General features: G+C 42.7%; 1 protein-coding gene across 2 annotated transcripts in view; it reads right to left on the bottom strand.

Annotated features, from left to right (window-relative positions):
- SCLT1 (sodium channel and clathrin linker 1) overlaps nt 1-16,460 on the bottom strand; it is a 589,184-nt gene that overhangs the window by 440,410 nt on the left and 132,314 nt on the right. For both annotated transcript variants that reach the window (XM_085641492.1, XM_085641491.1), the window contains exon 7: nt 8,421-8,486. In XM_085641492.1, the coding sequence (XP_085497618.1) occupies nt 8,421-8,486 (66 nt within the window). The remainder of the gene's footprint in view (nt 1-8,420; nt 8,487-16,460) is intronic.

Below are 16,460 nucleotides of genomic sequence, written 5' to 3'. Positions count from 1 at the left end.
TGTCCGCAGCTTTACAAATAACTCCTGCAAACGCTGCACTAGCCTCCGTGGCCATTGTAGGTGGCGACAGCAGGTCATAGTTAGGGGACGGTTGCAGTTTAACCCGTCCGCCAAGAGTCAAAGGCTCCCTAACCGGAGGATGTTCAAGGGCCTGCAGATGCTCCACATCAACATGTTCCTTGGAACACGTAGGCAACAGGGAGGAATAATCCCCAGGGGCTTCATCCACCATCAACGATGGGGGGAGAAAAACAATCTCCGGCATCGAACGACATCGAGACAACGGCGCATCAACGTCGATGATCGCCGAAGGAGGCTCCATTGACCAGCATCGAGCCAGCACCGACCTGACATCCACCATGATGGAAGACTGCGGTGGAAAACGGCGCAGACTCTGGGACAAGTCCCCCTCTGCGGCGGCAGCAGCAGAGGCCATTGCAAGGAGCCCCGCAGGACTGTGCTCTGATGCAGCAGTTGGACTGCTGCCCGACATATGAGCGGGAAGCCCCACTGGGCCGACTCCCAATGTCGCTGCGACTTTGGAACCGAAGTCAGGGTACTCGAGTGGCGCTGAGAGCGAACCTGCCGGCGAGCTCACACTGTGAATCCCTACTACCTCTTTAGGGCCCGAAGGCGCGCCAGGGAGAGGGGTCGACCCAAATATGGCCTGCAAAGCCTGGAAATAAGCTTCCATCTAGGTCTGGTCACCCCAACGCCAGGGAATGGAGAATAGGTGGGGTTCGACGTCTGCGGGCCCTCGTCCGGTAAAGACCAGGAGTGGCAGGCACAGACATCACAACCACATGAGGTCAACGGCCGTCATGACCTCTTCTTCTTATGCTTACCCGAGGAAGGCAAGAGACGTCCTCGGGAACGACTCCGAGACCTGCCCTGGACCGGAGCCCCAGCTCAAGATGGAGACTGGCGGCGCTTGGACTCCGAACGGGACATCTGGGCGGACAGCAACTTCATCCGACGTTCTCACAGGGACTTCGGCTTCAGCTTCCGGCAGGCGTCGCACTCCACGGAGTCGTGGTGCTCACCCAAGCACCACATACAGATCTTATGCAGAAGTGTTGCCAACATCTGCCGTGTACAGGTCTCACACGATTTGAAGCCTAAAGGCATCGCACTCTGTTCCTGGACGCGAAAAGGCATCAGTAAGGCCTAAAGACTAAACAGGCCAGAGGAACCGCTTCTCCTGGATCCGCGTCGCAGGCGCGAAAAAGAAGGAAACTGAAGTCAGCGCGACGGGAGGGACTTATATGGCTCCACTGATGTCATATCCGTGGACGACATCAGGGGGAAGCCATGCGGCGCCGTCCCCGGCATGCCTAGCAATTGCTGAAAGATCTCAGGATCCACACTAGCACCTGGGGGATATTCTAAGTTAAGGAATCTGTGGCTAGATGTCCCTATCGACGTTTCGACCCAGGATATATGTGTTATTGTAAAAACTTCACAGAGGGTCTTCTTAAGGACTGGCGGTAAAGTGTATAGACAGCCATTGAAGGAGCTGAACTTGTCCAATTCTTGGATAGAGCCCGGTTGAATTAATAAGGATTGGGTCCTTACTCAGTAAAAATGTTCTCCATGTGTGATTTCCATCTGGACCAATGGTTGCAGTACTATTGATCCACATATGAACCGTTCATCTTACTATCGGAATCAGAATGCAATAGGGCCACGCCAATGCCAATTTATTTAGCATTGGGACCGTCAAGTTCCTGAAACTTAAGAATATTCGTACCGTACTGGAATCTGGTGGGAGACACATGCGGTCACTGTTTGGCCCAAAAAAGCAGTTCACTGTCAGATCTTTGTGTTAGCGGGAGATGTGGTCACGGCTACTGATGCAAAGAGTCCACTCACATTCGCAAAAAGCCCCAAACCTCTGGATTTTCATCTGTTGCTTGATTTTGAGGCAGGACGAGTACACTCAATGCCTGCTAAGTGTCCATGACATAGGATGCCATTCTTATACACAGAGTCAGCCTATCAGTGGGGGATTCCAAACTGTTTACCGTAACAAAGGGCAGGCAGGCTTAGGTACGAGTTGCATTTATCAATGCAGGGCAGGCTGCCTTGGAAGTCGACAGGAGAGTGGGTACAGCCCTCAGGCTACTTTCTAAAGCTCAGGAAGTTCTGAGTACTACCCTCGGGACATCCAGCTCAAAGGAGGAACACCCTGTCACACACCAAATACCCTTTTGTTCCCATGTTGGAAAGGAATAAACAACATACCACAGGCTAATCATTCACAGTCAGGTGACCTTGGATACTGGCAAACAGCACATTTGGTTTAGTCAGAAAAATGCCAGCTTCCTAAAAGGGGAATTTTCTGAATAGTCATTTTAAATCTAACTTTAGCCTTTAACAGGATTTTACATTAGAATTCAAATGAGTGGAAGAATCATTTCTCGGTCTGTTCCAAAACTGAAGTTGTCACTTAGTAAGTGTAATAAGAGAAACCATGATTAGTAGAGATAGCCTTGCTACAGCCTTGCTACAGTGATAAACGACATTAGGAGTTTTTGACGATTAGGACATATGAAACTTAAATACACATGTCACATTTTTTAGTTACCATGTCCTTTTCTCTATGAACCTTTCGGGCCTTCTTTAGGGGTGACATACAAGTATTAAAAAGGAAGGTTTAGGCTTGTTAGAAGATCTGTTTTGGCAGATCGAAATGGCAGTTTAAAACTGCACTACAGACTGCATTGGCAGGCCTGAGGCATGTTGTACAATACTAGTTTAGTGGGTGGCACAATGAGTGCTGTATCCCACAGGTAGCATTTAATTCACAGGCCCTGGGTACAGATATTCCATATAATAGGGACTTTTACGTAAATTAAATATGCCAATTGGGATATGACAATTTCACCATGTTTAAGGGGGAACAGCACAAGCACTTGTAAGCAGGGGTAAAGTTCACAGTGTCCTGAAGCCAACAAAACCAAATTCAGTAAAAATAGGGGAGTGAAAAAGCCTGGGGGGATACCATGCCAAGGATGTGAGGTCAAACATCTAGGAATGAACTGGAGACTGAATACCTGGCAGCAGACAGACCCACAGGTAGTAGTGGAATTGAGGGCTGATACTGTATTTCTTGGAAAATGAAAGCTTAATAGAATCTCAAGAAACTCTATGGTAGGCTTACAAGGCAGTGCTGAGGGAAAGGCCCCAAAATGTTGAAGCCAGAAAGAAAAATGTAGGTTGGAGAAACTATGCCATATGGAATTCAACTCCTGGAAATGAAAGAAGATCTTGTGAGAAATAATACACCTTAGCTACTGAGATGGTATGAGACACAGACGCTCGCATACTTGAATGAGGTAAAGATGGGGCATGACAGGAGTACATGGCCAGAGAACAAAGTCTCTACAAAGTGGGAGAAGTGCTGGTAGACAACTTAGCTCGGTAGATGAGAGATGTCAGCTAGATGGAGAAGTAAAATAAACGATGAGAGTGGAGAATTGAAAGAGACAGACTCAGAGATGCTCAAAGAATTTGCCTGATATAAAAGGATCTTTTATCAGGCCGAAAGCCTGGAATGGGAAGAGGTAATATATCAGTTCCTACAGAAACATGATCTCCCAACTCTGGGGAGAAATGATAGGCTGACCTTTGAAGAGAAGATATCCCTGGAAGAGGTAGAGAAGGCCATTAAACAAATGATAACGAGGAAGGCACCCAGTCCTAATGGGCTACTAGCTGATATTTACAAGAAATTTCCCAGACTGTCAGCTCCACAAATTCCAGAACTACTCAACAAGGTGAGAATCAAGGGTGTCCTGACACCTGATCCATATCAAGCTGTTATAATTCAGATACACAAAGATGGGAGACCCATACGTGAATGTGCATTATGCAGACCTATCTCCCTTCTGAATGTAGAGGCTAAAATGATGTCAACTATATTAGCAAATATAGTGCTTAAAATAATTACATGAGTAGGTAGCGCCAGATAGAAGAAGCACTTTTTAGCAGGGAAGCATTTAATGGTTGAATAATAGCACTTTGGTACAGTGAGTACCTGCAAGTTTAAACTTCCATTACAAGCACTGTATGTAAAAATATCAACATATCTCAAAAAGAAAGTCATATTTTGGGTGAAAATTAATTCCTGGTACAGGACAAATGATCTGGAATATTGCAAAACGTTACAACATGGACTTAGGCTACCTGTTCCCGCCCATACAAAAGGGGTTTCCTAACTTTAAAAACTTACACAAATCAATCCATACTGGATTCTTTAGATTGTGCCTATTGACACAAGGCCTAATTGCTTCCTATTGATGTATCACACTGACGCTATTCTCACGATGCTATGGTTTAGCCTAACCAATAACATGTTTCTGTTTCAATAAGTTTTAAAATGCCAGCAGCAGGGTATTGAGATGAAGACAAGCCTTGTCTAAAATTACGCTGGTATTCTCATGGACTGGTGGGATTAAAAAAGGTTGTGTGTACTAAACAGTGTGAGAAATATGCAAAGCATATGGCAGTTTGGCTGACATATACTGATGATTCGTTATGAATATGGGATCACAGTCACTGTTAGCTAGACAGTTCATTAGAGGTCTCAACTAAAATAATATAAACTTGAAATTTACAACTACTACTATAAAGGCATCACATTCGTTTATCTCAAACTTGAGATGAAAATTTACACACTTGCTTCTAACAGGAAACAGTTGGAAGCATTCTGCTCAGCGCATACAATTATGGTCCCAAATGTCTTGCTACGAGTATTCCTTAAGGGGGAACTGATCCAGGTAAGACGTAAATGAAGTTGTAACCATGATATTAAAATGAAAGAAACATTCTGGTAATCGGTCCCTGGTCAAAAGCTGTGCTAAATATGGGTTGGAGTCAGCGGTACAAAAACTAGGGTAAATAGGAGGGACCTCTAAGGTACAATAAATATATGAATGAGTTGCCAGCACGTTTAATATCACATCCAGCAAAGGTCAAGAAAATATTCAAGAGCCAATGCAGAATACTGCAGTGTGATATGCATAAAAGAATCAAAGCTTCAGGCCAGTCTCGATAGAGGCTCTAAGATACCCCGGTCTACTAACAAATCACTAGTATAAAGCCATAAGTAAAGTAATGCTTACAAAACCTGGTTTGAGCTATCAGAACAATGTAACGAAAACCATCTATCTTTTGTTCCCCCAACTCTAAAAAAAATAATAGGCCAGTATACAACGCTGTATATGTAGCTGATGTGCTAGAAGTTCTGCGCTGTATACAGTTTAGAATGAGTCCCTTCACTCCTTCAAAGAAGAAAAACCATGAACAACAACCTCTGACAATGCCATTAGGCCTTCACCTATGTGGGAGCTATTGGCTTTGTCAACGCCTTTTAGACATGATGTACAGCAGAGCATTAGAGGCTTTTGGAAACGTTACAGCTTGTCATGATGACACACACACAACACAAACACACACACACAAACATACATATACATATATAGCCCCCCTTGAGAAAGGCAGTAAGTAAATTGATATAATATTTTCCGTGTATTTCAGAACTTGCACGCATGCTGATGTTTATATTTAGAAGCTGGTGGTTTAATGAAATGCTGGTTGTCCCTTTGGATTTGATTTATCCAGTTTTGCATGTTTACATGAGTTGTTTTTCCTATGTTTGTGGGTTATTTTGTGTGGCCTTTTGGTGTAAGATTATCAGGGAAGCATATCCTACATTATGTCATCATGTCAATTCCGCTATGTAGGAATGGTACAAACAAAAATCGGACCATACATGTGTGAGCTGGTTTCCTTCTTTCTCTTCTTACTTTTCTGTCTACCACTTTACATTACATAGGGGGTCTCCCTAATGGATTAACTTTCATGGAAATCAAACCAATTATAGGGATTTGTGTAAAATGAATGGCGGAATAGTGAAAGAGTATCTAGTATGTTCAGGATTTTTAAAAGTAAAAAATGCAGCATATTTGTTTAAGTTACTACTACTTTGATATCCTTGTACTTGATATAAGAAATCACCATAAGAATGAGAAAGCGAGAGAGAGAGAGAGAGAGAGAGAGAGAGAGAGAGAGAGAGAGAGAGAGCGTGTTTCAAGTATAAGGGGAAGAAATTGAGGGGCACACAGGTATTTTTTATAATATCTATACTTGCTTAGTATTTCTGTTACATACACTAATTTAATAAATGTTTGATGTGTATTGAAATAAATAAGCTCAGAAAAAGGAGTCTGCATGGATTAGTAACGAGACCTTTAAAAAAAAAATGCAAAGTGTAGTACCAGCGATTTTCGTCCACACAAAGGAGTATTGTTTGCTAAATATTAGTAGGCATCCTTCTGTTGTTGAAAGCCAATTCTGCTTGTGTTAGCTATTCTACTAACAGATACCATGAGAGGATTATATATAGAGCATTTTCAGATATTGTTGAAGAGTTTTTTTCAGCCTTCAGGTTTCCTCCCATTAGTTGAGGTAATGACACCCGACAAGACTATTCTGAGACTCTCGGTGGGCCAACCTTTTTCCACAGGTAATGTACCTAGTACCCTAGTTAGTGAGCTACAATCTCACCAATGTTACTGCTAAGTATTTCCTGTGACTGCAAGGAACAGTGAAGAACCCAGATTACGAAATTCAGTCGTTTTTGTGACGCTTGCTCCTTTTAGAGTCTACAGCTTCACCTTCATCCGGTGCATCTTGGGGTCAGTGTGAGCCAAATACAAGGAGCGTGCAGCGAAGGAACTACATTGTACTATTTGTTGGAAGTCCAGCTTAGAGCCCAGCAGCTACATTCAGGCTGATGTTCTCATGGCACGCTCAAGGCAATAGACAATGGCAATTTTAGAAGATTAATGATAATCCAGTCCAATACCAAGTGGACACCTTTAAGCACTTCATGGTGCATTTCTTTGGAGAGGTCTTCTGAAAGCCTCTACACGGTCTCTCAAAAAACTTGTCCTACTGATCAAGGAGGACAGTGGAACTGGTACCTGCATTAGTAATGCTGAAGTTCTACACAGGTATAGATCCATGGAGTCTAACCTCCAGCCTTCCTGGTGCTAAGGACGATGAAGCAACATAATTAATTTGACATGATCACCTTGCCCTTTGGTTTGCAATAAATGACTCTTGCTTTTGTGGTTTGTAATTCCTTACACTGCAGGCTATTGCTGTTGTCACAGAATCAGGGAAAAGAAAACTGCCTCACGAACACCTCTGTACCAGGAAGATTTACCCAAGGCAGAGACTGGCACTTTCTTTCTGGCACTGTAGTCACTGCAGTGATAACTTTGATGATGGAAAGTCTTTTATAGTTAAAGAAGAGTTTGACATTGAAGCTTTTGGCATTAAAGGATGCATTAATGTTAAAAAAAAAAATAAAGACTTCAATGTAAGGCGTGATATTTATGGCATTGAACAGGTCAACAATGTATGTGCCATTCTCAATTACAAACAACCTCTCAATTGTGATTTTTCAAGAACAATGGAGTTTTGTATTGCAAACCTGTTCTCAGCCCCACCATTGGATAGGGACTGAGGTCAGTTACATTCTGAGGTGAGTTAGATTCTTAAGGTAGAGCATACACCATTCTTTGACTTTAGGACCCGCGACAAATTCCAACTCAGCAATCTGATACTTTCATGCTTCTTTCTCTCTCCCTCGAAGTATGATATGCTTTAAGTTAGTGAGTTTAAAAAAAAAAATATATTTCAACTGGCAATCCTTCAAGTTGTAGAAATCTGGGGGAGAGGTCACACAAGCATTTCAAGATCCTTTTCGATCTCCACCCTCGGGTGTGGAAAATCACAAACGCCAAAGGCTTATTAAAAAAACATTAAAAATAAATATGTTCATTTAGATATTGATGGGAACCTTGAGTTCAGTGGCAATAAACCGAGGTAGCTACATGTAAAGGACAATGTGGCCCACTGGAGGTCAGGGAGTTTAAATGGGTAATACCCTTTCTTCAACTTTGTTAATTTGCTGCTGATCAAGTTTCACTGCCCTCAATTTCCTTCCTTTTTTACTTTAAGAAGATTACAGAGAAGGTATTTTTGACTGTCTAATTTCTTATCAGTGTCTTTTATAATTGGAATGGTCCTTTTCGTTAAAAGAAGATGTATGAGATTCTGTCAATGTAGATATCAGATGCACTAACAAAAACTAATGTTGAAAATAGATTGGCTCTTGGGATAGTACTCTGCAATATTGCTTGTAGGTGGGACAGTTCAATTTATACGGGTTCAATGAAGAGTTCATGACCGCAAACTACTGTGAGAAAACTATAAAAAGAAGCAAAAGGTTGGTCACTTTTTTGTACGGGAACACTTACACTTAATGCATGCAAGCTAACTGTATTCTCATTAAGTAATTCCCAATATATTAACTAGTAGATAAACATGTCAATTCCTTTGCTTACCAACTCCACTCTCTCATTTGCTTCCTGAAGTTGACGAGTTAGTTGTTGAAAATTAGTTAACTGCTCCTGAAATGGGACATTAAAGACATGAAATTACTATCACAAATAAGTACTTTGGCAATCACAAAGGTTGACAGACACAATGAGGTAATCAAGTTGAAGGAACATTTTGTGATCACAAGTAGTAAAACCTAAACCTACATAAAGGTTATTCAATCATCGTGCCAACATTGCAACATTACAAAAATTGTTCTTATGGCAGAGTCTTCCCTAGGAACAGCAAGGCAGCATACTTCGCATAAATATAAAATGATCTATAATTCAACTATTTTATACCGAAATTAAAAATTAAACCCAACACTTAACCAGCCCCTGCGTGAAGGAAAATGACAAATAGGAGTTGTACAGTTTACGATTTTTAAAGCACGAAAATCCAATGCACTGGCAGACTGGTAACTCAAATAAGTTACATTTCTACATAAATGCATCAAACTCCATTGATGTTATGGCAATCCACATAATGTAACTTAATAAAACAATATATTAAGAACCAGAATATAAATAAGCACAAATTGATACATTTATTACTAAAGTGCAATGCTTTATAAGGTAAAATGTGAACTTGAAAAATCATGCAAACCTGAAACAATCAACCGTCAATTAGACTACAAATTAATCCTTTAAAAAACTCACAACCACTGACCAATAAATCCTATAAAAACCCAACAAATGTTCATGCAAATTCCCGCTCTTATTGTTAACAAATCCCGACAAGTGAAGAAATGAATGATAAATTAATTTAACCAAGTAAAACATTTATCATTTCAAAATATTCTGCAACTCCACCACTTTCTTAATTTCCTGGGAACAAATAGCTAAAACACTCAGCAAAAACAGGCTCACAAATATCTTGCTTAGCATATTTCAGAATGGCAGCAGCAACTAGCAGCACACAGCACAAGCGACAACTCGATTTACGTGGCAGATACTATATTTTAAGCAGTAGATTAAGCAGCATGTCATAATAGCTCAGTTGGGAATGTGAACGGAAATTAAAAACAGAAAACAATTATGAAAACAGTATATTCACAGTTGAAACCTTTCAAAAAGGAAATTTGACGGTGCTGCTACCAGGCTCCAACTAACACTGCCCTTGTACAACAGAGTGGGTGCCTAACATCTGGCATTTGGAGTAGTTCTACAAACGCAAAGTTTATAAAAGACATAACATTTTAAATTATGATGCAAATAACCAAATTGACTTTGAATTTAATATTAAATGAAAAACTTTCAAGAAAGCCCAAATGTCAGTCATACATTAACACAGAGTAGAAGGTTTCAATAACATTCAAATTCAAATTAACTTTATGTGGTTCACACTAAAAAAATTTAAGACATCATCAGACCCAACAATAAATACAAACAGTTAAAAAGACGGTTGAAGAAGACAAAATATCATACAAAGAGAAGCATAACATCTCATATCAAGCAATATATCAATCCAAATTGGTATCACCTCATGTGAAGTCTTAAATAATTGACAGGTTATTAATAAATTTCACTTAGCTGCTAATAACCTTTTGATCTTCATGGCTTGATAGATATAACTGGCAGTAACCAAGCAAATTATGTAACTTTTGTAGAAAGATAAATGGAGGTAGTAACTAGTTCAAACTTAAGTTCTTAGGAAGTATTTTTAAATAAAAATGTCTCGGTCCGGAATAAAATCAACCAAAAAATAAAAATTGCAAGGTGCTATGTAGAGAGCAACCGTCACAGGGACAAATAGGTAGGTTCTCAATACTGTCAAACTGTTTGAGGAACATCACCAGGAGATGAACTGTGTTAAGATGGAACTGCATCAACGCAAACCTACGTGAACATTAATGGCCATTATTAAATTAGGGTGGGTGCCATGCTTAGTTTAATAAAAAGATAATCAGAAATAACTGCAATTTTGTGTCCATAACTTCGCAGAGACCCTGCAGACGGAGCTTATAATTCACGTTTTGACTCAGGATTATCAAATATTCTTGAATGTCTAAATTGTTGCAGAAGTTTTTAATATACTAGTGGGGTATGTGATGAGCGAGATCTAAAGACAGGTAATTACATAAGACCGCTCTGCTGAAAGCAGTCTATAGTTTCTTTCAGATAGAATGCCACAATAAAAGAAGACATAAGAAAATAAGTTACTTATCTGTAACTGCACTGCTCCAGTATTGGTATCTTTCATTGATTCACGTGCTTGGATCATTCCCCGTAATCAAAGTACAGTACCAAATTAAAGCAGAATGTATCAGTATCATAGGCTATAATTGCAATGAAAAGTCATTTTAATAGCCTATCCATGTCCTTTTTTAAAAAGGAAAAAACTTGAACTATAAAGTATCAGGCGACAGCATCCAAACAGAGGCCTCAGATTTTCGAGCACAAGTGGGAATAAATAATCCCGAACTAATAGGGGAGCCTCTAAGGGGAGGAGGGTGGGTGGCATGTAATTCTATGAAAGATACCAATCCTGGAGAGCTGCAGTATTGGATCTTTCATAGATTCACATGCTTGAATCAGAATAGCAAAACGTTTTTTGTAGATAAATATATAAGTAGTAGAAGTAGCCTTTAGGATAGTGGGTAACAGTCTAACACATGTCTATATATCCTTGTATGCATAACTTTGCATAAATAGTCCATATATGACAAGACAATTATGTAGTATACAACCTATCATATACAATAGTAAAGACATATTAACATCACCTACAGTTACATAGGCTCGCGTTATTGAAACAAATAATGTCAAACCGCCTGTCCTACAGCTGCAACACTCTTCTGCGCCGATTCTAGGCAGCAGTGCTTCATGAACGTGTAGGTGTTCTTCCACGTCGCACCACAACATATCTTCCCCAGCGGGACGCCTGCAAACAGCAGCTGAGGTAGACACTGTCCTTGTTGAGTGCTTCTTTGCCCTTGCTGAGAGTGGCTTGCCAGATTTCGTGTGGCAAAACTGCATGGTGGCAGAAATCCATCTTGCAATCGTTGCTTTCATGACTGCCGTACCTTGATGAGAAAGTCCGAAAGAGATCAAAAGCCGATCAGTTTTCTGGAGTTGTTTGGTATGATGGAAATAGAATTTAAGACATTCTTTAATGACCAAGGTGCAGAGAGACCTCTCTTCCGGAGATGATGGATTTGGGCAAAAATACAAAGTAGGAGAGATTTCAATGAGATGATATTGCTATGGAACCTTGTGGATGAATCTTGGTTTTGTTCTGAGAGGCACTTAGTCATCAGTGAAACACAAGAATGGTTCCTGTGTTGTGAAAGCCTGAATTTCGCTGACTTTTCTAGCTGAAGTGAGAGCCAACAGCAAAGCGAACTTCCACATGAGAAATTTCAGATCTGCCTTGTGAATGGGCTCGAATGGAGGCCTCACAAGCTGCGAGAGAACCACTTTGAGATGCCATTCTGGGAGAAGAGCTTGTACTGGGGGAATAGCTCTGAACAACCCCTTAATGAATTGTTTAACAGAGAGAGTGAGAGAGAACGTGCGGAGCGTCGGTACCTTGAAATTGCGGCCAGGTGAACCTTCACAGACGCATGTACCAATCCTGATCTAGCTAGCGACAGGAGGTAAGGCAAAATCTGTTCAGGTGATGCTTCCAATGGATGCAGGTTAGATTGTTGACACCATAAACAGAATCGCTTCCATTTTAATTTGTACGTCTTGTTTGTAGCTTCAGCTCTTGCCTTGGACAATATCGCCCTACAGTCCTGAGGGATATCTAATTCTCAGAACTCGTTGAATTCAGGGCCATGTGTGCAATTAGAGAGTAGCTGGTTTCGGGTGTAGGATCTGCCCAATGTTCCTTGTCAAGAGTGTCTGAATTCTCGGTACACGGATGGGATTGGATTCCGACAGGAGTAGGAGCTCCGTAGGCCAGTGCTGCCTGGGCCATTTGGGAGCCATTAAACTGAGGGGACAGTGCTCCATTTTCATTTTGTTGAGAATCCTCGGTATGAGAGGGAAGGGGGGAAAGCGTATGCATAAATTCTGAACCATCTCTTTGAAAGGGCATTCCCCAACGACCCTGGGAGCAGGTATCGAATGGCGTAGAGCTGGCGTTTGGTGTTCTTGTCTGTTGCAAAGACATCTAATGCTGGTTTGCCCCACCATGAGAATATTTTGTCCAGCTCGGACTGGTCAAGTTCCCACTCGTGGCAAGTGTCTGTGGTTCTTCTGAGAGTGTCCGCTAAAATGTTGTTGACTCCTGACACATGCTCCGCTTTCAGAGATATCTTGTGGACTGTGAGCTGGTTCCAAAGGTCTTGGGCTTCTGAGTTAGAGCTAGCGACTTTTCCCATGCACGGTTACCCTGGGTTGTCCTGGCGCTAAGCACTTGCCCCTTTCTGAAGGAGAGGTATGCTACGATGGAGAGGTATGTTACGATGTGGGAGAAGGAGCGTCCTCCACTTCTGCTTCGGTAGATGTGAGGAGTATGGGTAAGTGAAAGGAAGGCAGAGCATAGTCTTCTAGATGGTTGGTGGAAGTTCAGGCGGTGGTCAATGTAGGCGCATCCTTGGCTGTGTAGAGCCTTGTGTGCATGGGTCAGTAGCTTGAATTGCCATTTATTCTGTAAGGGGAGCCAGTGGAGTTTCCTGAGGTGGGGTGTGATGTGGGTTAGCTGGGAAAGGCCAAGGAGGAGTCTGGCTGCAGAGTTCTGTATGGTCTGAAGTCTCTGTAGAAGGTGTGCAGAGATTCCTATGTAGAGGGCACTGCCATAGTCCAGTCACCTGGTGATGAGGGCTTGTGTCACGGTGTGTCTCATGTGTAGGGGTAGCCATTTGACGATCTTACATTGCATGCGCAGAGCGAGGAAGCAGGCGGAGGATACAGCATTGATCTGTGATTTCATGGTGAGCTTGTTTTCAATGATGGTACTGAGATTTCTGGCATGGTTGGAGTTAGTGGGTGCGGGTCCTAGGTCTGATGGCCACCAGAAGTCGTTCCATGTGCTGCTGCTGCTGCCAAAGATCAGCACTCCTGTCTTGTCTGTGTTCAGCTGTAGGCAGTTGTTCTTCATCCAGTTGGAGACGTTTGTCATGCATCTGTGGAAGTTGGTTCTGGTGGTGGTGGGGTCGTCGGTGGGTGAGATGAGTTGTGTGGCATCTGCATTGGAAATTATGTTGAGATTGTGGGATCTTACTATATTGGCCAGCAGGGTCGAATGTGCATTGAAGAGCATGGAGTTGAGGGATGAACCCTGGGGGATACTACAGGTGATCTCCTTGGGTTCAGAGGTGAAAGGTTGGATCCTCTGGGTTCTTCCACTGAGGAAAGAGGTGATCCATTTGGTGAAGTCTTTTAATCAGTGTGTGGTGGGAAACTGTATTGAAGGCTGCTGAGAGGTCGAGGAGGATCAAAGCTGCTGTTTCTCCTAGGTCAAGGAAAGTTCGGATGTCGTCGGTGGCTGCGATCAGGGCAGTTTCAGTGCTGTCATTGCTTGTTGATGTAAAATATGCTGGTCATATTGTCTGTACGTACCAGCATGAAAGTTTCTACTGTTCGTGGAACAAAAGCTTGTAGGGTGAGGGATATTTCTTTCAGTTCCAGGCAATTGATATGCATTGTTTTTTAAAGTGCTGACCACTTTCCTTGGATATGCAGGTCCTTCAAGTGGCTGCCCCAGCCCTCCAAGGAGGCATCGGTTATGATGACGAAGTTGGGCACTGAAGTCAAGAATGTGAGGCCTTTTGACAGATGAGATACTTGAGACCACCATGCTAACATTTCTAGCATCCTTGTGGTAATGTTGATCAAGTCTTCAAAGGAGCCTTCCGATTGGATCCATTGCGCTTGGTGCTCCTCCTAAAGTGGCCTCATCTTCAGTCGTGCCAGTGGGACCAAGTTCATTGTAGAAGAGATAATGCCCAGTAGTGACTTGTAAAGCCGCACTGAAACTGACTTTCTTTTGGAAATCTTTAGGGCTAAGTTTGTCAACCTTCCCTGCCGGTCTTGTGATAGAAAGACTTTGTTTTGGTTTGTATTCAGGTTGGCTCCCAGAAACAATATCATTTGACATGAGATAATCGAGGATTTTGGATAATTCACCGTAGGGCCCAGCCTGTGAAACAGCGATAAGCAAGCCTTGGTAGATTTGGAAGCTTGCTGCGGTATTGAGGCTTTTAGCAGCCAGTTGTCTAGGTAGGGGAATACCTGATGACCTTGTTTTCTGAGTGTGGCTGCTCCAGGAGCGAGACATTTGGTGAATATACGAGGACCTGACTTGAGGCCGAATGGGAGGAGTCTGAACCGGTAATAGATACCAGCTACGGTAAAGCGGAGATATTTGCAGTGCTTGAGATATAAGGGGATGTGGAAATATGCATTTTATAAAACTAAAGAGGTCATGTAGTCTCCGCTGTTCAGCAGGGGCAGGATGTCAGAGAGAGTAATCATATGGAAGGATTGTTTGCGTAGGAATTTGTTTAGTTTCCTGAGGTCTCAAATGGGTCTCCATTCCCTTGTTTTCTTTCGTATAAGGAAAAAACTGGAGTAGAATACCATGCCCGTCTGAGAACAAGGGGACTTTTCTATTGCACCCTTGGCCAGCTTTATTTGAGCTTCTATCCTCAATAAGTGAAGGTGAGGTGGGTGCGCCCCCATTGGTGGGTTGTTTGGTGGTCTCTGCACAAATTCCCGGGTATTTTTGTAGTTTACAAGATGAAATACCCATTAGTCAGACATGATTTCTTTCCATTGAGCAAGGTAAGTGGAAATATTTGCACCCACGTGAAGGGAAGGACTGGATGTAGCCGGACCTGGTCTAGGTCACTATTTATGACCTGCATCTCAACCCTGGGGGGGGGGGAGGTGTTGCTTCCAGCACTGGACTTGTTTGTTATAAGCTGGCGAAGGTGGTTGACAATACACTTGATGTTGGCAGGCTGGTCAATATTGCAATTGAGAGGGTTGTTGAGATCGTTGATAACCCCCCAGTAGGTAGACAAACCTCTTACTCTAGCCCCCGAAAGTGCCACTTCTTAAACTGAAGGTGCCTAGGGACTTAGCGGTGTCAGTGTCCGTCTTTATCGCCAAGAGCGCCTCATCTATGTGCTTCCAAAACAATGTTTCTCTGTCGCAGGCCATGTCCAAGAACTTTGACCATACTTCTGGCCTAAAGGACGTGCCTTTAAGTCATCCCGCTGCTCCTGATAATTGGAGAAGCCTGTGGAGGCGATGTCCATGGTGCAATCTATAATCTCAGAGGATATGCGCTCACCCTCCTGAAGGATCTTTCTTGCTTCTGCCTTTTTGTCCTCAGACATTAAGTCAACCAAGCTGCTGACATTGGACCGTATTTGTCGGTCATAATGACCCAGGATCGCTAGTGAGTTGGCCACTTGAACGGTAACGGCAGACATTAGGGAGAACCTCTTCCCTATGATGTCCAAAAGTCTGCCTTCTTTATCTGGTGGTGCGGAGATGGGAGCAGAAGGGTTGAAGTACCTTTGTGCTGATTGTGAGATCAGAGAATCTGGCTTGGGATGACCAGTGAAGCAAGCGGGGGAATCCTCGGTACCTTTGTACTTTTTGTCCATTTAAGGTGGTACTGTCCCTACTGTAGCCGGTGTTTTCATTATCTTAATCTTCTCCTCAGATAAAGTCAATGATGGGGATGGCCCTTGCCGACTTTCTTGCTTGCTCTTTGAAATCATAGAGAAAACAGTCTGACTGTTTAACAAAGGTTGGGAGATGGAATCCTGTTGCAGCACAGTCCATGAGGTTATGAAAGCCCCCGATGTCCTCTGGGGGAGAATCGAAAGGGTGTGTTGGTGGCGACGACGGAGTGGGAACCAGGTAGTCATCCCACTCATCCCGTGGGGGTTGGGGTTCAGGGATTTCATCTTCCTTCCTTTTATCTTCTCAAAATGTTTGGTCCTCTCTTGGTGGCACCACTATGTTAGAGGCAGGTGTCATCCTGGGCATTATAGGCAGAGAAATATGCCTTGGAGTAGGAGGAGAGGTAGGCTGAGGTGG

This window comes from Triturus cristatus, chromosome 2_2 (genome assembly GCF_964204655.1).
Source record: "Triturus cristatus chromosome 2_2, aTriCri1.1, whole genome shotgun sequence".
In the NCBI taxonomy this organism is placed as follows: domain Eukaryota; kingdom Metazoa; phylum Chordata; class Amphibia; order Caudata; family Salamandridae; genus Triturus; species Triturus cristatus.
Note: the sequence above shows the minus strand (reverse complement) of the source record. Positions and strands in the feature narration are given on the sequence as shown.